Source organism: Amblyraja radiata, chromosome 19 (assembly GCF_010909765.2).
Source record: "Amblyraja radiata isolate CabotCenter1 chromosome 19, sAmbRad1.1.pri, whole genome shotgun sequence".
NCBI classification, from domain to species: Eukaryota; Metazoa; Chordata; class Chondrichthyes; order Rajiformes; family Rajidae; genus Amblyraja; species Amblyraja radiata.
In genome coordinates, this window is record NC_045974.1 from 3,740,705 (window position 1) to 3,759,710 (window position 19,006).

Sequence of the window (19,006 nt, forward strand, 5' to 3'; positions counted from 1 at the left end):
GTTGTTGAAAATATGGAGAGATATTTTTTTTAAATCCCACCTTTTGAATCATTCTTAAATAAATGGGCCTTTGCTAAAATTCCAGTCAGTATTTCCGATTTGTATTGAAAGACTCTTCCCAGATCCATTTATGGATGTTTCAAGACTCTACATTCCCCCCTCCCCCGTAATAGATCTGCTGTAGATTTTCAAATTTGAAGTCCAAAGAGAATAGTTTGCTGTCATAGACAATAGGTGCAGGAGTAGGCCATTCGGCCCTTCGAGCCAGCACTGCCATTCAATGTGATCAAGGCTGATCATCCACAATCAGTTCCTGCCTTGAAAGCATCCAGAGAACCTGCCTCCACCGCCCTTTGAGTGAGAGAATTCCACAGGCTCACCACTCTCTGTGAGAAAAAGTGTTTCCTCGTCTCCATTCTAAATGGCTTACTCCTTATTCTTAAACTGGCCCCTGGTTCTGGACTCCCCCAACATCGGGAGCCATGAGGCTTTGTTTAGTTTAGAGATGCAGTGCGGAACCAGGCCCTTCAGCCCACAGAGTCCGCTTTGACCAGCGATCCCCGCACACTAACTATCCTGCACACTGGGGACAATTTACATTAATACCAAGCCACTTAACCTACAAACCTGTATGTCTTTGTAGTGTGGGAGGACGTACAAACTCTGTACAGACAAGTTAGGGCGATGTAAGGCAGCAGCTACACCACCATGCCACCCGCAGACGTGTTCGGGACTGAATAATTAAAGGAAAACCACAATTTTTTATCCAATCGCTTATATTCTGCATGGCTATTAGTCATAAGGGACGTTGGAAAGCAAGTAAAGACAAATCACACAAAATAATTTACTGTAATAAATGTCACTGGTTATAAATAGCAGGCCCTCATTTAAGTACCCTCGAACTACATCTAATAAAGAGCAGATCACAAAACGAGCAGGGCTCACACTGACTCAGCAGGTAAGAGCTGCTGACTTGCAACATAGAAATTAGGTGCAGGAGTAGGCCATTCGGCCCTTCGAGCCTGCACCGCCATTCAATATGATCATGGCTGATCATCCAACTCAGTATCCTGTACCTGCCTTCTCTCCATACCCCCTGATCCCTTTAGCCACAAGGGCCACATCTAACTCCCTCTTAAATATAGCCAATGAACTGGCCTCAACTACCTTCTGTGGCAGAGAACTCCAGAGATTCACCACTCTGTGAAAAATGTTTTTTTCATCTCTGTCCTAAAAGATTTCCCCCTTATCCTTAAACTGTGACCCCTTGTTCTGGAACATCCGAGATCCAGGTTCAATCCTGACCTCCGGTGTTGTCTGGAGTTTATACGTTCTCTCTGTAACCGCATGGATTTCCACCGGGTGCTCCGGATTCCTCACACATCCCAAAGGCGTGTGGGTTTGTAGTAAAGTGTAGGCCTCTGTAAATTGCCCCTAGTGTGTAGGGAGTGGATGAGAAAGGATTACAAAATAACTCGTGTGAATGGGTGATCAAAGGACGGTGAAGACTCGGGTGGGCCACAGGGCCTGTTTTTCTAGCGGTATCTCTCAATCAATTAATCATTTTTGCTAATCGAGTGATCCGTTTACTTGCTGTTTGTATTCCCTCTTCCTAGGTGGCAGCCTTGCCCAGATTCTGACATCTTCCAGGATAGGTGTAAATGGGTGTAACATTTTACATTTTTCACGGTACAGAATTAATTTTAGACTGAAGATGTACAGATGTGATAAACTTGAAATAAAATAATCCGCTGGTCAGACAGCAGCCACGAAGAGGTAATTACAAGTCAGTTAGTTTAATGTCAGTAGTGGAAAATTATTGCAAGAAAAATCAGCGAGGCTGCAAATAATCTATATGGAAAGAGGGATTGGTGAGGAATAGGAAACGTGCACTTGTTTGGGAGATCCTGCCTGACTAATTAAGGTTTTTTGAAGATAGACACAAATGCTGAAGAAACTCAGCGGGTGAGGCAGCATCTATGGAGCGAAGGAATAGGTGACGTTTCGGGTTGTGTCCCGCGCATAAGAAGTTATGAATTGGATCATTGTCACAGATATCTCTGCAATCAGCTGTGGAGATGGGAAAGGCCAGTCTTTGATCAACTCACTGGAAGGGCAAGCTGGTGGAGCTCGCTGGCTGTGGGCACTGGCTGGTGGAATGGTCGGCAGGCACTGGTAGAGGGCCGTGTGGGCACCCAGCCATGTACAGGCTCTGCCACTGGCACTGGGCACGGCTGCATAGCACTGGCATAGGACACTGGTGGTGCTCGCTGGCCGAGGGGACTGCTGCATAGCACTGCTGGAGCTCACTAGCACTGGAGTTGGGCACTGGAGATGCACGCTCGCAGTGGGCACTGGAGATGCACACTCACAGCGGGCACTGGTGAAGCACACTGAAGCAGAGTGGACTGCCGAAGGGCACTGGCAGATGGCATTGGCAGTAAGCTTTAAGACTTTAAGAAGGAACTGCAGATGCTGGAAAATCGAAGGTAGACAAAAGTGCTGGAGAAACTCAGCGGGTGCAGCAGCATCTGTGGAGCGAAGGAAATAGGCAACGTTTCGGGCCGAGACATTGCCTATTTCCTTCAGGGTTTCGGCCCGAAACGTTGCCTATTTCCTTCGCTCCATAGATGCTGCTGCACCCGCTGAGTTTCTCCAGCACTTCTGTCTACCCAAGCTTTAAGACTTGATCCCTCGACTGGTTTTTAAGATGGTGGTCACCAAGTGCAGGTTGGAAGGGTCCAGTCTGAAGAAGGGTCGCGACCTGAAATCTGTCCCTTCCCTCCGCAGATGCTGCCTGACCCGATGAGTTCCTCCAGCCCCTTGTGTCTTTGCGAGGGGAAACCTTTGCTCTCTCTCCTATTCTCTGTGGCTTGCAAGGTTATGTTCAGGGACAGGCTAGCCGATACCAATCACACGTTGGAACAGTGGGAGGGGCGGCAGGGATCACAGTGAGGGCGGGTAGGGGACAGGAACGTGGCTGTAGTAATGAGTCTGGGTAATTGTTCTTTTATTTTCTTCTGACAGATGCCAATTTGCACCTTGGCTGCCTTGTTGGGGTAGAGCTGCACAAGCTTCTGGAAGTTGGCTTTTGCCAGTTCATAATCATTCATGGCAAGTCTTGCCTCGCCCATTCTGAAAAGAGCCTTCTCATTGTTTGCATCCAGCTCTAACGCCTGAAATAAAAGCAGAATCGTATATTCATTTTAGGAATCATCTTACGGCCTGTTATCCTATCATCTATCTGATAGACAACAGGTGCAGGAGTAGGCCATTCGGCCCTTCGAGCAAGCACCGCCATTCAATGTGATCATGGCTGATCATCCCCAATCAGTACCCCGTTCCTGCCTTCTCCCCATATCCCCTGACTCTGCTATTTTTAAGAGCCCTATCTAGCTCTCTCTTGAAAGCATCCAGAGAACCTGCATCCACCGCCCTCTGAGGCAGAGAATTCCACAGACTCACCACTCTCTGTGAGAAAAAGTGTTTCCTCATCTCCATTCTAAATGGCTTACTCCTTATTCTTAAACTGTGGCCCCTGGTTCTGGACTCCCCCAACATCGGGAACATGTTTCCTGCCTCTAGCGTGTCCAAGCCCTTAACAATCTTATATGTTTCAATGAGATCCCCTCATCCTTTTAAATCCCTCTCAATATCACACTCTGTAAGTATTAGCTTATTACTCTGCTACCTTCCCACACAGATGGGAAAAACAAGATGGGCAGCACACATTGGGGGCCTAAGAGACCTGCCCCATGGTACAAACCTGTACCATAGAGGAGAAGAAGGGTTTCGACCCGAAACGTTGCCTAGTTCCTTCGCTCCATAGATGCATTTTTGTCTACCCTCGATTTTCCAGCATCTGCAGTTCCTTCTTAACCACGGTTCAAACTTCATCAGTTCAGTTATTTTGCTTTTTGAAAGAAAATGTTGGGTTGTGTTAGATGAGAAAGCTGATCTATTTGATAGGGAAAGAGTGAGTAGATATCGCGACTGATAACTTTGACGCATTGTGTTCAGGTAATTCGAAGACACGCTTTTGAATACGAGAAGGAAAGCATCCAAAGTCACTCTGATTAATTGAATTCTTCCTCCTGAAAGGATGGCGTGCATCTACACGCCCCCAGCCCGGTTATTTTGTCTGACTGCACTGAAGTAGTGCTTCAAGTGTGTTTACGTCCCAGGGTGAACAAAGCCTAAGATGATCACTGCTCGAGCTGGCCCGGTGTCAACAATGCAGATAGCTTATCGGGCCAGCACATCAATGCAGGACCACCAGCGCGGGCGGGCCCCTGTACATGTAAGAGCAGGTCAGAGCTGCTTCTCTCCCAGTGACAACCAGAACGAATTTACACCCCAGACAACGGAAATACATGAAGCAAAGTGAGACCACTCTCACAGAGAGTGGTGAGTCTGGATTCTCACAGAGAGTGGTGAGTCTGTGGAATTCTCTGCCTCAGAGGGCGGTGGAGGCCGGTTCTCCGGATGCTTTCAAGAGAGAGCTAGATAGGGCTCTTAAAAATAGGGGATATGGGGAGAAGGCAGGAACGGGGTACTGATTGGGGATGATCAGCCATGATCACATTGAATGGCGGTGCTGGCTCGAAGGGCCGAATGGCCTACTCCTGCACCTATTGGCTGTTGTCTATAAAGTGAGGCAGAGTGGTGCAGCAAAGCTGGAGGGCCGGGTTCGATCCTGACCTCAGGTGCGGAGATTGTACCTCCTCCCTGTGACCACGTGGGTTTCCTCCGGGTGCTCCGGTTTCCCCCCACGTCCCCAAAGACATGCGGGTTTATAGGGTGACGGGCCCTCTGTAATCTGCTGCCCCTAGTGTGCAGGGAATGGACGGGGAAGTTGGATAATGGAACTAATAAAGTTCCACGCTGCATCATCGAGAGCATCCTTACCAACTGTATCACAGTATGAAACGGCAACTGCTCTGTCTCCGACCGGAAAGCATTGCAGAGGGTGGTGAAAATTGCCCAACGCATCACCGGTTCCTCACTCCCCTCCATTGAGTCTGTCCAAAGCAAGCGTTGTCTGCGGAGGGCGCTCAGCATCGCCAAGGACTGCTCTCACCCCAACCATGGACTGTTTACCCTCCTACCATCCGGGAGGCGCTACAGGTCTCTCCGTTGCCGAACCAGCAGGTCCAGGAACAGCTTCTTCCCTGCGGCTGTCACTCTACTCAACAATGTACATCAGTGACTGCCAATCACCCCCCCCCCCGGACACTCCTCCCACAGGAAAAAAGAAGTCTATGACTGTATGGATGTAAACAGATTTATTTATTGAAATCATTTGCTATGTTGCTCTTCCAGGGAGATGCTAAATGCATTTCGTTGTCTCTGTACTGTACATTGACAATGACAATTAAAGTTGAATCTGAATCTGAATCTAATGTGAGCGGGTGATCAATGGTTCGTTGTGTACTCAGTGGTACATCGGGCTCGTTTCCACACTGAAGGCGAGCACAGCCAGTAGGGCAACAGAAGCCATCAAGTCCAGTGAAAGTGTGGATGAAGGGTTCAGCATCACAAGGGGAGAGAACGAGATGGGGACTCTTTGCAAGCTGCCAACTGACTTGGATAACAACACTTTAGCTTGCAGCTACGCAATTAAATGACAGTAAAAGAAAAGCATTCTTCAATTGAATTTCTAGAGAAGTAGTATTGACATATTGAGCACCACTTTCAAGATGAAATATTTGATTCTGCTGCATTTAACAGATTATTCTGTTATCATTAGTCGGTTAATATGAATTCTTCAGATAAGCAGTAAACGCAATGAGCTACAGATGCTGGTTTACAAAAATAGAAAGACGCAAATTGCTGGAGTAACTCAGAAGGTCAGGCAGCATCTCTGGGGAACATGTTTTGAATCTGAAGAAGGGTTCCGACTCGAAACGTCACCTATCCATGTTCTCCGTAGATGCTGCCTGACCCGCTGAGTTACTCCAGCACTCTGTGAAACGTCACCTATCCACGCTCTCCACAGATGCTGCCTGACCCGCTGAGTTACTCCAGCACTCTGTGAAACGTCACCTATCCACGTTCTCCACAGATGCTGCCTGACCCGCTGAGTTACTCCAGCACTCTGTGAAACGTCACCTATCCACGTTCTCCACAGATGCTGCCTGACCCGCTGAGTTACTCCAGCACTCTGTGAAACGTCACCTATCCATGTTCTCCACAGATGCTGCCTGACCCGCTGAGTTACTCCAGCATTTTGTGTCAGATTCTTCTTCTTCGTGCGTATGGCGTGCACAGCCTAAAGTTGTAGGGCAACTTGTTCTATTTGATCTTATTTGATTGTGTACGCCGGGTTGATTGCATTAGTCGAAACAGGGCGGACCACGTGAAGGTTGCAATCTTCCACCCCAGATAAACAGATTGACAACTATCAAAGAATAATAATTTTGGTCTCTGATGTTGTCTAATTTGACCATATTTGATATCACCCCGTGAGCCATTGTTATCTATTCCTCTGCATCTTTAATGTCCACACTAACTCATTTTCCCTCTCACTGGCGTACCTGAGCGTTTGACCGCACTGGGCCTGTACTCACTGGAGTTCAAGAATGAGGGGGGGACCTCATTGAAACGTACCAAATAGTGAAAGGCTTGGATAGAGTGGATAGAGATAGAATTCCATTCTGTTTGTTTGGTTGTTTGTTTGTTTGTCTTTTTGCACAAAGTCCGCAAGCATTGCCACTTTTCATTTCACTGCACATCTCGTATGTGTATGTGACGAATAAACTTGACTTGACTTGACTTGATGTGGAGAGGATGCTTCCACTAGTGGGAGAGTCTAGGACCAGAGGTCACAGCCTCAGAATTAAAGGACGTTCCTTTAGGAAGGAGAGGAGGAGAAATGTCTTTACTCAGAGGGTGGTGAATCTGTGGAATTCTTTGTCACAGAAGGCTGTGGAGGCCAAGTCAGTGGATGTTTTTACGGCAGAGATAGATAGATTCTTGATTAGTGTGGGTGTCAGGGGTTATGGGGAGAAGGCAGGAGAATGGGGTTAGGAGGGAGAGATAGATCAGCCGAGATTGAATGGCAGAGTCGAATTGATGGACTGAATGGCCTAATTCTGCTCCTATCATTGATCACCCTATGACATGCAGAGAAAGGCTACAAAGTTTGTTTTGCCTGTGTGTGAAGCAACTAAAACGTGCAACCAGCGAGGGAGATATGGCTATGACATCTTCACAAAAGTACTGTAATTTGGACAATGTTTGTTTTGGCTAATTATGGAGAATACTTTTACTGTTTACAGTTTACAGCGAGCATTTTCTTGACTTCAAGTAAAAGTTTTCACTCAGGCGGCATCTGCCCAGTGAATACAGCAATCACCCCTATGCTAGAACCACACATATGAGATTAGAGATAGAACAAGCAACAGATCGTATCTTTGGCTTTCAGCACACCGTCTGATGACTCCCAGAGTGCACCCATTAGCTAAATGCCACTGTTATTGCATAGTAATCGCTGGAATTTAGGTATGGGGGGGGGGGGGACCTCCTTGAAACTTACCAAATCCAAATAGTGAAAGGCCTGGATAGAGTGAATGTGGAGAGGATGATTCCACTAGTGGGAGAGTCTAGGACCAGAGGCCACATCCTCAGAATTAAAGGACGTTACTTTATGAAGGAGATTGGACACGCTAGAGGCAGGAAACATGTTGGGGGAGTCCAGAACCAGGGGCCACAGTTTAAGAATAAGGAGTAAGCCATTTAGAACGGAGACGAGGAAACACTTTTGAGTGAGTCTGTGGAATTCTCTGCCTCAGAGGGCGGTGGAGGCAGGTTCTCTGGATGCTTTCAAGAGAGAGCTAGATAGGGCTCTTAAAAATAGTGGAGTCAGGGGATATGGGGAGAAGGCAGGAACGGGGTACTGATTGGGGATGATCATCCGTGATCACATTGAATGGCGGTGCTGGCTCGAAGGGCCAAATGGCCTACTCCTGCACCCATTGTCTATTGTCTCTCTGCAGTCTCCTTTGTTTCTGGGTGTTTGGGTTGCTGACCCAGGCCGTGATGCAACCAGTCAGCAGACTCTTTAACGTACACCTCTGGAAGTTTGGACTGGCTTGTGAATTTGTACATGTACAAGCCTAATTCAAGAAACCCAAACTGAAATGAATATATGTTTTTAAAATAATGGTTTCATGTGGCATAGATTCAGATTCAGATTCAGATTCAGAAAACTTTATTGTCTGTCGTAACAGAAAATCTTCTTTGACGTGGCTCAATAGTGATCAAAGAGAAAATAATCAATGGTTCCACAACCATAGGGATGTTGTCCAGAAACTGGAAAAAATGTACAAGTTCATGAATGTACTGGCAAAATGTGTAGGAAGTAACTGCAGACGCTAGCTTGCACCAAAGATAGACACAAATTGCTGGAGTAACTCAGCGGGACAGGCAGCATCTCTGGAGAGAAGGAGTGGGTGACTTTTCGGGACGTGACCCTTCTTCAGTCCGATAGTCAGGGGAAAGAGAGACTTGAGATATGGAAGGAAAACCGTGTGAAAATGCCAGATCAAAGCAGACGATGATCAAGGTTACTGGCTAACACAGCTTCCAATCCGACCTCTTCCTTCCTCCAGAGCCGGTGCTAATCCTGATCCCAATGTTCTCACCTGGTGTCGTTTGGAACAAAGACTTGCTTGGACAATCTGAGGTGGGCTGTGTAGAGTGAATGGTATGTTAGCATTCATAGCAAAAGGATTTGAGTATAAGAGCAGGGAGGTTCTACTGCAGTTGTACAGGGTCTTGGTGAGACCACACCTGGAGTATTGCGTACAGTTTTGGTCTCCTAATCTGAGGAAATACATTCTTGCCATAGAGGGAGTGCAGAGAAGGTTCACCAGACTGATTCCTGGGATGTCAGGGCTTTCATATGAAGAAAGACTGGATAGACTCGGCTTGTACGCGCTAGTATTTAGAAGATTGAGGGGGGATCTTATAGAAACTTACAAAATTCTTAAGGGGTTGGACAGGCTAGATGCAGGAAGATTGTTCCCGATGTTGGGGATGTCCAGAACAAGGGGTCACAGTTTAAGGATAAGAGGGAAATCTTTTAGGACCGAGATGAGAAAAACATATTTTACACAGAGAGTGGTGAATCTCTGGAACTTTCTGCCACAGAAGGTAGTTGAGGCCAGTTCATTGGCTATATTTAAGAGGGAGTTAGATGTGGCCCTTGTGGCTAAAGGGATCAGGGGGTATGGAGAGAAGGCAGGGACAGGATACTGAGTTGGATGATCAGCCATGATCATATTGAATGGCGGTGCAGGCTCGAAGGGCTGAATGGCCTACTCCTGCACCTATTGTCTATGTTTCTATGTTGAGCAGATGCAGAGATTACTTCTGTACATATGACAAAATCACACTTCATTCTCTCAACATATGACAGTCCCGCCATCCCAGGAATTAACCTTCTGTGATGTTCCTTAGAAATGCACTGTCTTGAATGTTCAATTTAGTTTAGTTTGGAGATACAGCACAGAAACAGGCCCTTCGGCCCACCGACCAGCGATCCCCGCACACTAACACTATCCTACACACACTAGGGGGACAATTTACATTTGTACCAAGCCAATTAATCTGCACACCTGTACGATTTTGGAGTGTGGGAGGAAACCGAAGATCTCGGAGAAAACCCACGCAGGTCACGGGGAGACGGTACAGACAGCACCCATAGCCAGGTTCGAACCTGGGTCTCTGGTGCTGTAAGGCAGCAACTCTACCACTAGGCCACCATTCCGCCCATGCTAATTTGGCAAGCATTAATAGTGTACAATAAAACTTGCATTAATATGGAAAGCCAACCACATCTTTTATTTGTCAGTGTAAAAGAAAGTTCCAAATAAAAGTCTGGCCGGCAGAATTTGTTCAGGCAAATCATTATCTTTGGATTGACTGAGCGGTCAGTGATACGGCACGGAAACAGGCCCTGCGGCCCAACTCGTCCATGATGCCCCATCGAAGCTGGTCCCACTTGCCCGCACATTAGTTGCTGAGCTCACCAAGTTCACTGAAGGGTGAAGGAGATTTGGACTCTCCGTCACTGCTGCCTCCTCTCCTGGGCGGAGGGCACATAACCTCGTGGAACTCGGCAGCCCTTGACGCCAAAGGCCCCCTCTCCTTGGCCTTTGACGGGTTCAGTAGCTCCTGAAGGTGCTTGATGTAGCTGATCGCCGCCCTCAAGGTCTCCACTTTGCTGAGTCTTTTGTCCGCAAAACCCTCGGGCAGGTGCTCCCTGAGGCGTGCGTAGCCCTCGTTGACGTAGCGCACCCTCTGCCTCTCCCTCTCGTTGCGTTTCCTGATGAAAGCGGGCTCAAAGGAATAGTCATAGACGCCCAGGTGACTGTGCAACGGCAGGTAGGACATTCTGCTGGCATAAGCTTCATGCAACGTACTGTCCAAGTAGGCTGCTTCGACGGGAAATGTCAATGGCAAACCCTCGGAGAAAGGCACCCCAAAGTAGTCATGTACCCTGGCGAAAGACATCCCCATGGGTCTTGGGTAGGGGATTACTCCTTCTTGCTGATTATTATCCATTTTAAATTCCGGAGTTCAAACACAACAGCTTTCCTTTATACTTGCTCGGAAAGAATCTAGAAAATCTTCAGTTTCAACTTTTCAAACATGTGAGGACAACATCAGGAAAGGAATGGGTTAACCTGGAATTTCACAGAGAACACAGGCTGTCCTACACGTCTATGTTCGAATCCCTGTGTCAAAAATGAAATAGAAAGGTTACTAGTGAAAACATTCTAACTGACTTACACTAAAGAATTTAAAATCTCATATTCAGAAATAACAAACAATGTTTTAACATGTTTGTTCAACTAACTTTTTTAAACATATATATGGATTGTAATGATATTATATAATTGATTCCAAATTAATTATAGTGTACAGGGTGATCATCGAACATCACGGATGCGGTAGGCCGAAGCCTCTGTTTCCACATCGAAGTCTATAGATCTAGGAATAATTCTCTAAAGTCTATAGAACTCGGAATATTTAACTAGGACAAATGGATATTATAGAAACATAGAAACATAGAAAATAGGTGCAGGAGTAGGCCATTCGGCCCTTCGAGCCTGCACCGCCATTCAATATGATCATGGCTGATCATCCAACTCAGTATCCTGTACCTGCCTTCTCTCCATACCCCCTGATCCCTTTAGCCACAAGGGCCACATCTAACTCCCTCTTAAATATAGCCAATGAACTGGCCTCAACTACCTTCTGTGGCAGAGAATTCCACAGATTCACCACTCTCTGTGTGAAAAAACAAAATCTCATCTCGGTCCTAAAAGACTTCCCCCTTATCCTTAAACTGTGACCCCTTGTTCTGGACTTCCCCAACATCGGGAATAATCTTCTTGCATCTAGCCTGTCCAACCCCTTAAGAATTTTGTACGTTTCTATAAGATCCCCCCTTAATCTTCTAAATTCTAGCGAGTACAAGCCAAGTCTATCCAGTCTTTCTTCATATGAAAGTCCTGCCATCCCAGGAATCAGTCTGGTGAACCTTCTCTGTACTCCCTCTATGGCAAGAATGTATTTCCTCAGATTAGGAGACCAAAACTATACGCAATACTTCAGGTGTGGTCTCCAGTTCAATTTAACCCAACTTTCCCCTTCCCCACAGCCTATGGGACAAGATGGGGTTAAAATTCCACCAAAATTTAGAATGGATGGACCAATACTATTATTTTACGGAGCATATCACTATCAGGTCGATAATATTCCTCGCTAACAACACTGTCTTCAAGTTGCTTTTAGTCAACACTTTACTCCTGTAATTTTTAAATAAAGATGCAGCACGGAAATAGTCCCTTTGGCCCATCAGGTCCATGCTGACCATCGTTCACCCATTCACAATAGACATTAGGTGCAGGAGTAGGCCATTCGGCCCTTCAATATGATCATGGCTGATCATCCCCAATCAGTACCCCGTTCCTGCCTTCTCCCCGTATCCCCTGACTCCGCTATCTTCAAGAGCCCTATCTAGCTCTCTCTTGAAAGCATCCAGAGAACCGGCCTCCACCGCCCTCTGAGGCAGAGAATTCCACAGACTCACCACTCTCTGTGAGAAAAAGTGTTTCCTCATCCCCGTTCTAAATGGCTTACCCCTTATTCTTAAACTGTGGCCCCTGGTTCTGGACTCCCCCCAACAGGTCTATGTAATCCCACTTTCTTATCCACTCCCTGCACTCCATGGGCAACGTTACAGAGGCCAATTGCACTGCAAACCCACACGTCTTTGGGATGTGTCACTTTACTTTCATGTTTCATGTACATGATTGAGGGGGGAAGATTGAGGAGGGATCTTATAGAAACTTACAAAATTCTTAAGGGGTTGGACAGGCTAGATGCAGGAAGATTGTTCCCGATGTTGGGGAAGTCCAGAACAAGGGGTCACAGTTTAAGGATAAGGGGGAAATCTTTTAGGACCGAGATGAGAAAAACATTTTTTACACAGAGTGGTGAATCTGTGGAATTCTCTGCCACAGAAGGTAGTTGAGGCCAGTTCATTGGCTATATTTAAGAGGGAGTTAGATGTGGCCCTTGTGGCTAAAGGGATCAGGGGGTATGGAGAGATGGCAGGTACGGGATACTGAGTTGGATGATCAGCCATGATCATATTGAATGGCGGTGCAGGCTTGAAGGGCCGAATGGCCTACTCCTGCACCTATTTTCCATGTTTCTATGTTTTCTATGTTACATTGTGCTTTATGACTGTTTGCAGATCAATTTCCCTTCTGGGATAAATCTATCGTATCGTATCGATACCGGAGCTCCCAGAGAAAAACCAGGCGGTCACAGGACAAACGTGCAAACTCCACACAGACAGCACCCGAGGTCAGGATCGAACCTGGGTGTCTGGTGCTGAGAGGCAGCAGCTCTACCAGCTGCACCACTGATTCAATGGTTTCCAGTCAGGTGGTCCTTCAAGAATTATACGAGAGGCAACACATTCTCTAAGTTAAAACGGAAGAGGTGGCAGAATGGTGGATTTTGTTTCCACACTAACCCGCTCAAACCTGTTGGAAACTGAGCTTGTATATCGAGACATCAGTTACTGGGAGATCAAAGCGAAATCTGCCACTGTCAATTTTGAGCAGATTTGTATTTGTTCTACCCTTAATCACCTCAAATTAGTGCATGCATTTTTTTTTTTACAAACGCCATACGTAGAAATGTCAGCAAATCAATACAACAGTTTAAATACTTTATCCAGTGATCTTTACTGACGTGAGTTACTCATTAAATTGCTGGCATGTTACAGTCGCAAATACTACTGACAGATTGGAGATGTATCTCATCGTAATGCATTAATGGGAAGTAAATAATAACAGGTAAGGATGATTATAATACTTAAGTGTTTAAGAAGGAACTGCAGATGCTGGAAAATCGAAGGTACACAAAAATGCTGGAGAAACTCAGCGGGTGCAGCAGCATCTGTGGAGTGAAGGAAATAGGCGACGTTTCGGGACGAAACCCTGAAGGAAATAGGCAACGTTTCGGGTCGAAACCCTGAAGGAAATAGGCAACATTTCGGGCCGAAACCCTGAAGGAAATAGGCAACGTTTCGGGCCGAAACCCGGAAGGGTTTCGTCCCGAAACGTTGCCTATTTCCTTCGCTCCATAGATGCTGCTGCACCCTCTGAGTTTCTCCAGCATTTTTGTCTACCTATGATTATAATGCTTACTGAACAGACTGAGATAAATGGTTAAAAACACATCAAGGCAAAAATTGAACCAAAATTAAGAGTTGTTCTCCATACATAACTCAAGAAAGATATATCAATATTATACAGTATCATTTTTGCATGTTTTAAAAAAAATAAATGAGTATGTTCGAAAAACTAAATAACATCAAAGGCACCTGGGGAATTGTAGGCACAGAGACCCAAAGAGGGAAGATTGAAGGATTCATGGATTTGGGCTTTTTTGTTTTGCAGTAATATTTTTTAAATTTATGTAATTTAAAAAAACATTTTATCATATTATCTATTCAGTGCTGTGTTCACAGACCTGTTATGCTGCTGCAAGTACGAATTTTGTTGTTCTAGTTTGGTGTCTATGAAAATTAAACACTCTTGACTTAAAAACAGAAAACTATTAAGAAGAGAGTAAGGAGAGAGAATGATTAGCGGAACGCACAATAAAGAACACAGGTGAAAAAGGCAAGAGACAAAATTTTTAAATTAGGTTGAAGGATGAAGTACATTTTGAAAAGGAATCGGTACATAGGGAAAGAAATGCCCTTTGACAAGGTAGCACAACTAATTGTTTTCCTCGATTTCTGTGAAATTTTGTGCACAATATTTCTTACCTATTTGGCTGTAAGATTTGCTCAACATTTTTACAGTGTAACGCAGTCTTTCAAGGTGGCTGCCTCTTTAAGGAAGCAGAGATCACAAGCTTCGGTGGTCTCCTCAGACTTGGAATGTCTTCAAAATGTTTTCCGGGAGTATAAGTAAGCACTCAAGTCCTTTCCTTCTGGCTTCTGTCAAGAAAGACTTTGCTGAACTGAAGCAGCCAGTTGGTTTTTTTTTTGCCTTTCAGCATTGTTTTGGACGTGCCTTTTCGGATTGGATAATTCCTCTCACATCAAAGAACTGCCTGGATTCCACACGGACCTCCCTCCTTTTATGCAGACACATGCAATTGTTTGAATGGTGATGATTGAAATAACTTCAATACATCAAAGGTCAGTCATCAAATTACAGTCAGATATGGGGCGTGCATAGTGGCCTTGCTGTTAGTGCTGTTGCCTCACAGTTCCAGGGTCCCCGGTTCGATCCTGACCTCCGGTGCTGTCTGTGTGTAATCTCCATTTGGGTTTCTGTCAGAAAAGCGGCTTAAATGGCTACTCTAATTCATCTCTGCATGTAGGAAGAAGCAGTTTATGAGCAGGTGATGTTTCGGGTCGGGATCTTGGTTCAGACTGATTCAATCTATCACCAGTACCGACCTCCCCACCCTCGGGGATCTACAGGAGGCGCTGCCTCTAAAAGGCGGCCAGCATCATCAAGGACCCACACCACCATGGCCATGCTCTCATTTCACTCCTGCCACCAGGAATAAGGTACAGGAGCCTGAAAACCATGACCACCAGGTTCAAGAACAGCTTCTTCCCAACAACCATCACACTACACAACACTAACCCGAGCAACTATGAACTTATATAGACTGTCTTTGTTTTTATTGCATATCTATTGTGGTTATTAATTAATTGATCTTGTGTTTATTACATATTATTTAGACAATCAGACTTTAGTCTGAAGAAGGATCTGAAGGATCTTTAGTCGGAAGGATCTAAAGGATCTTTAGTCTGAAGAAACACCTGAAAAAGGTGTTTTTTTCCCCACACAGAGTGGTGAATCTGTGGAATTCTCTGCCACAGAACGTAGTTGAGGCCAGTTCATTGGCTATATTTTAGAGGGAGTTAGATGTGGCCCTTGTGGCTAAAGGGATCAGGGGGTATGGAGAGAAGGCAGGTACAGGATACTGAGTTGGATGATCAGCCATGATCATATTGAATGGCGGTGCAGGCTCGAAGGGCCGAATGGCCTACTCCTGCACCTATTTTCTATGTTTCTTTGTTTCTATGATCCTGACCCGAAATGTCACCAAATGTGACAAGCAAAATTGACTTTGACTCCATGTTCTCCGGAGATGCTGAACGACCCGATGATTTATGTAATTTTATTTTATAATCCAGCATCTGCAGTTCTTTGTGTCTACATATTATCTGTGTGCAAGAAGAAACTGCAGATGCTGGTTTACACCCAAGATAGACACAAATTGCTGGAGCAACTCAGCGGGTCAGGCAGCATCTCTGGAGAGAAGGAATAGGTGATGCTTTTGTGTGTGTATTTTGTTCACAGGCCTGTTATGCTGCTGCAAGAAAGAATGTCATTGTTCCATTGTCGGTGAAGATGACAATTAAACAGTCTTGACCCTAAAGATAGACACAAAATGCTGGCGTAACTCAGCGGGGCAGGCACCATCCATGGATAGAAGGAATGGGTGATGTTTCGGGTTGAGACCCTCCTTCAGACTGAGATTCAGGGGAGAGGGAGACACAGAGATATGGGAGGGTCAGGTGTGGAAACGAGAGATCAAAGCCAGGTGGCAGCTGCAGAGACAGAAGCATCTCTGGTCAGTTCCCTATCGGAACCAAGGAAAGGTCATCAACCTCTCTTTTATCCTGACTGGACGACCTCAACATGTCAGGCTACAGAACTGTGACTGGGACATGGTGGTGAGCAACACAGGGGCCCCACAGGGGACGCTCCTCTCTCCCTTCCTGTTCACCATCTACACCTCGGACTTCAGATATAACTCCATCTCCTGCCACCTGCAGAAGTTTTCAGATGACTCTGCAATTGTGGGCTGCATCAGTGAGGGGAGGGAAGCTGAATACAGAGGTGTAGTCGACGGGTTTGTTGAGTGGTGTGGGCTGAATCACCTGCAGCTCAACAATGACAAGACTAAGTAGCTAGTGGTGGATTTTAGGAGGAGAGGAACGCCCCTGTCCCCTGTCTCCATCAATGGTGTGGATGTGCAGTTTACCAGGGAGTACAAATACCGGGGAGTGTACCTGGACAGTGAGCTGGACTGGTCCAGGAACACTGAGGTCCTGTACAAGAAGGGACAGAGCTGGCTGTACCTTTTGAGAAGGCTCCACTCCTTCAATGTCTGCAGTAAGATGCTGCACTTGTACTACCAATCAGTGGTAGCCAGTGCCATCCCCTTTGCTGCCGTGTGCTGGGGCAGCAGGGCAAAGGCCTCGGACACCAGTAGGATACAACAAACTCATCGGGAAGGCTGGCTCCGTCCTGGGGGCAGAGTTGGAGTTGGATTCATGGGAGGTTGGTCTTGGAGGGGAGGATGCTCCTCAAACTGCGGAGCATCCTGGACAATACAGCTCACCCCCTCCATGACGCACTGGTCAACCTGAGGAGCACCTTCAGCAACAGACTGGTTCCACTAAGATGCAGCACAGAACGTCACAGGAGATCCTTCTTCCCTGTGGCTATCAAACTGTACAACTCCTCCCCCTTCTGTCGTGGGGCAGACTGAGACTGACTCCCCCCCCCCCCCCCCCCCACAACCTTTGCACATTCCCCAAGCCCTTCCACTCATCACTTTAATTTCATGTTTCATGTACAAGTCTCATGTTTCATGAGATAAGTCTTTGCCTTCCATCACAGCGAGGAGGAGATGCGCTGTGATGGATGTTTGTGTAAGTTGTGTTGTGTCTTGGTTCTTTCTCTTGTGTGTATGACTGCAGAAACCAAATTTCGTTTGAACCTCAATGAGGTTCAAATGACAACAAATAAATTGTATCATTGTATCATCTTGTGCTTTTATGACTGTTGGCAGACCAGTTTCCCAGGTAGACAAAAGTGCTGGAGAAAGTCAGCGGGTGCAGCAGCATCTATGGAGCGAAGGAAATAGGCAACGTTTCGGGCCGAAACCCTTCCGGGTTTCGGCCCGAAACGTTGCCTATTTCCTTCAGGGTCGAAACGACCTGAAACGTCACCCATTCCTTCTCTCCAGAGATGCTGTCTGGAAATAGGCAAATAGGCAACGTTTCGGCCCGAAACCCTTCTTCAAATCAATTTACCTCCTGGGATGAATAAAGTATCCCTCTGCACATGGTCAAGGTTCCACGGTCAGTTCAAGTTCAAGTTCAAGCGAGTTTATTGTCATGTGTCCCTGTATAGGACAATGAAATTCTTGCTTTGCTTAAGCACACAGAAAATAGTAGGCATTTACTACAAAACAGATAAATGTGTCCATATACCATGATATAAATATATACACACATGAATAAATAAACTGATAGTGCAAATATTTATTGTCACACGTACCAATACAGGTACAGTGAAATTCGAATTATCATACAGCCATACTAAAAACAACCAAGACACACAACTACATAAAAGTTAAGATAAACATCCACCACAGCGGATTCCCCACATTCCTCACTGTGATGGAAGGCAATAAGATCCAATCTCCTTCCTCTTTATTCTCCCGCGGGTCGGGACAGTCGAACTATCTGCAGTCGGGGCGATCAAAGTCACCACAGCCGGCGGTCGAAGCCCCTGCGTGTGGGCTGTCGAAGCTCCTGCGGCTTGGAGTCCCCGATGTTGGTCTCTAACCGGAGACCGTGGACTCCCGCAATGTTAAAGTCCGGCAGGCTCCGGCGATGGATCCTGCAAAGGCCGCCAACTTCACCATGTTAGGCCGCAGTGCGGACGGAGATACGACGCGGGAAAAATCGCATCCCCGTCGGGGTAAGAGATTAGAAAAAGTTTCCCTCAACCCCCCCCCCACCCCCACCCCCGCATAAAACAAGCTAAAGAACACTAAAAAACATACATTTAACACATACAAAACAGACACAAAGGGAAGGGCAGACAGACTGCTGGCGAGGCAGCCGGCTGAGTGTTTGTAGCAATGTGATTTATAATTTCAGGTGATCATCCAGCAACACTAGACAATAGACAATAGGTGCAGGAGTAGGCCATTTGGCCCTTCGATCCAGCACCGCCATTCAATGTGATCATGGCTGATCATCCACAATCAGTACTCCGTTCCTGCCTTCTCCCCATATCCCCTGACTCCGCTATCTTTAAGAGCCCTATCTACAATTCCACAGACTCACCACCACTCACTTCTCACTTCCCCACCCACCCTGAACCTGTCTCTCTGTCTCTGTCTCTGTCCAGCCCTGGGTCAGAGCCCAAGACCTTTGGTCAGAACATGGCTGTGCCATGCCTGGGAGCGGCCAGCGGGGGCGCTGGCTGAGAGGAGGGGGGGGGGAAGGGGAGGAGGAACGGGGGCGAGCGGCGCATGCGCGCGTTGGAGCGGCGGCGGGAGCGAGCGTTGGAGCGGGTAGCGGCGGCAGCGGCGGGAGCGAGCGTTGGAGCGGGTAGCGGCGGGAGCGAGCGGCGGTGTCGGG

General features: G+C 46.6%; 1 protein-coding gene across 1 annotated transcript; it reads right to left on the minus strand.

Moving 5' to 3' along the window:
• Nucleotides 1–9,860: 9,860 nt before the first annotated feature.
• Nucleotides 9,861–14,531, minus strand: LOC116984210 (achaete-scute homolog 5-like). Its single transcript, XM_033038352.1, has 2 exons — nucleotides 14,363–14,531; nucleotides 9,861–10,742 (listed from the first exon to the last, which is right to left on the minus strand). Exon 2 carries the CDS (start codon nucleotides 10,567–10,569, stop codon nucleotides 10,018–10,020), a length of 552 nt encoding a protein of 183 aa, XP_032894243.1. The 5' UTR covers nucleotides 10,570–10,742; nucleotides 14,363–14,531; the 3' UTR covers nucleotides 9,861–10,017.
• Nucleotides 14,532–19,006: the final 4,475 nt, after the last annotated feature.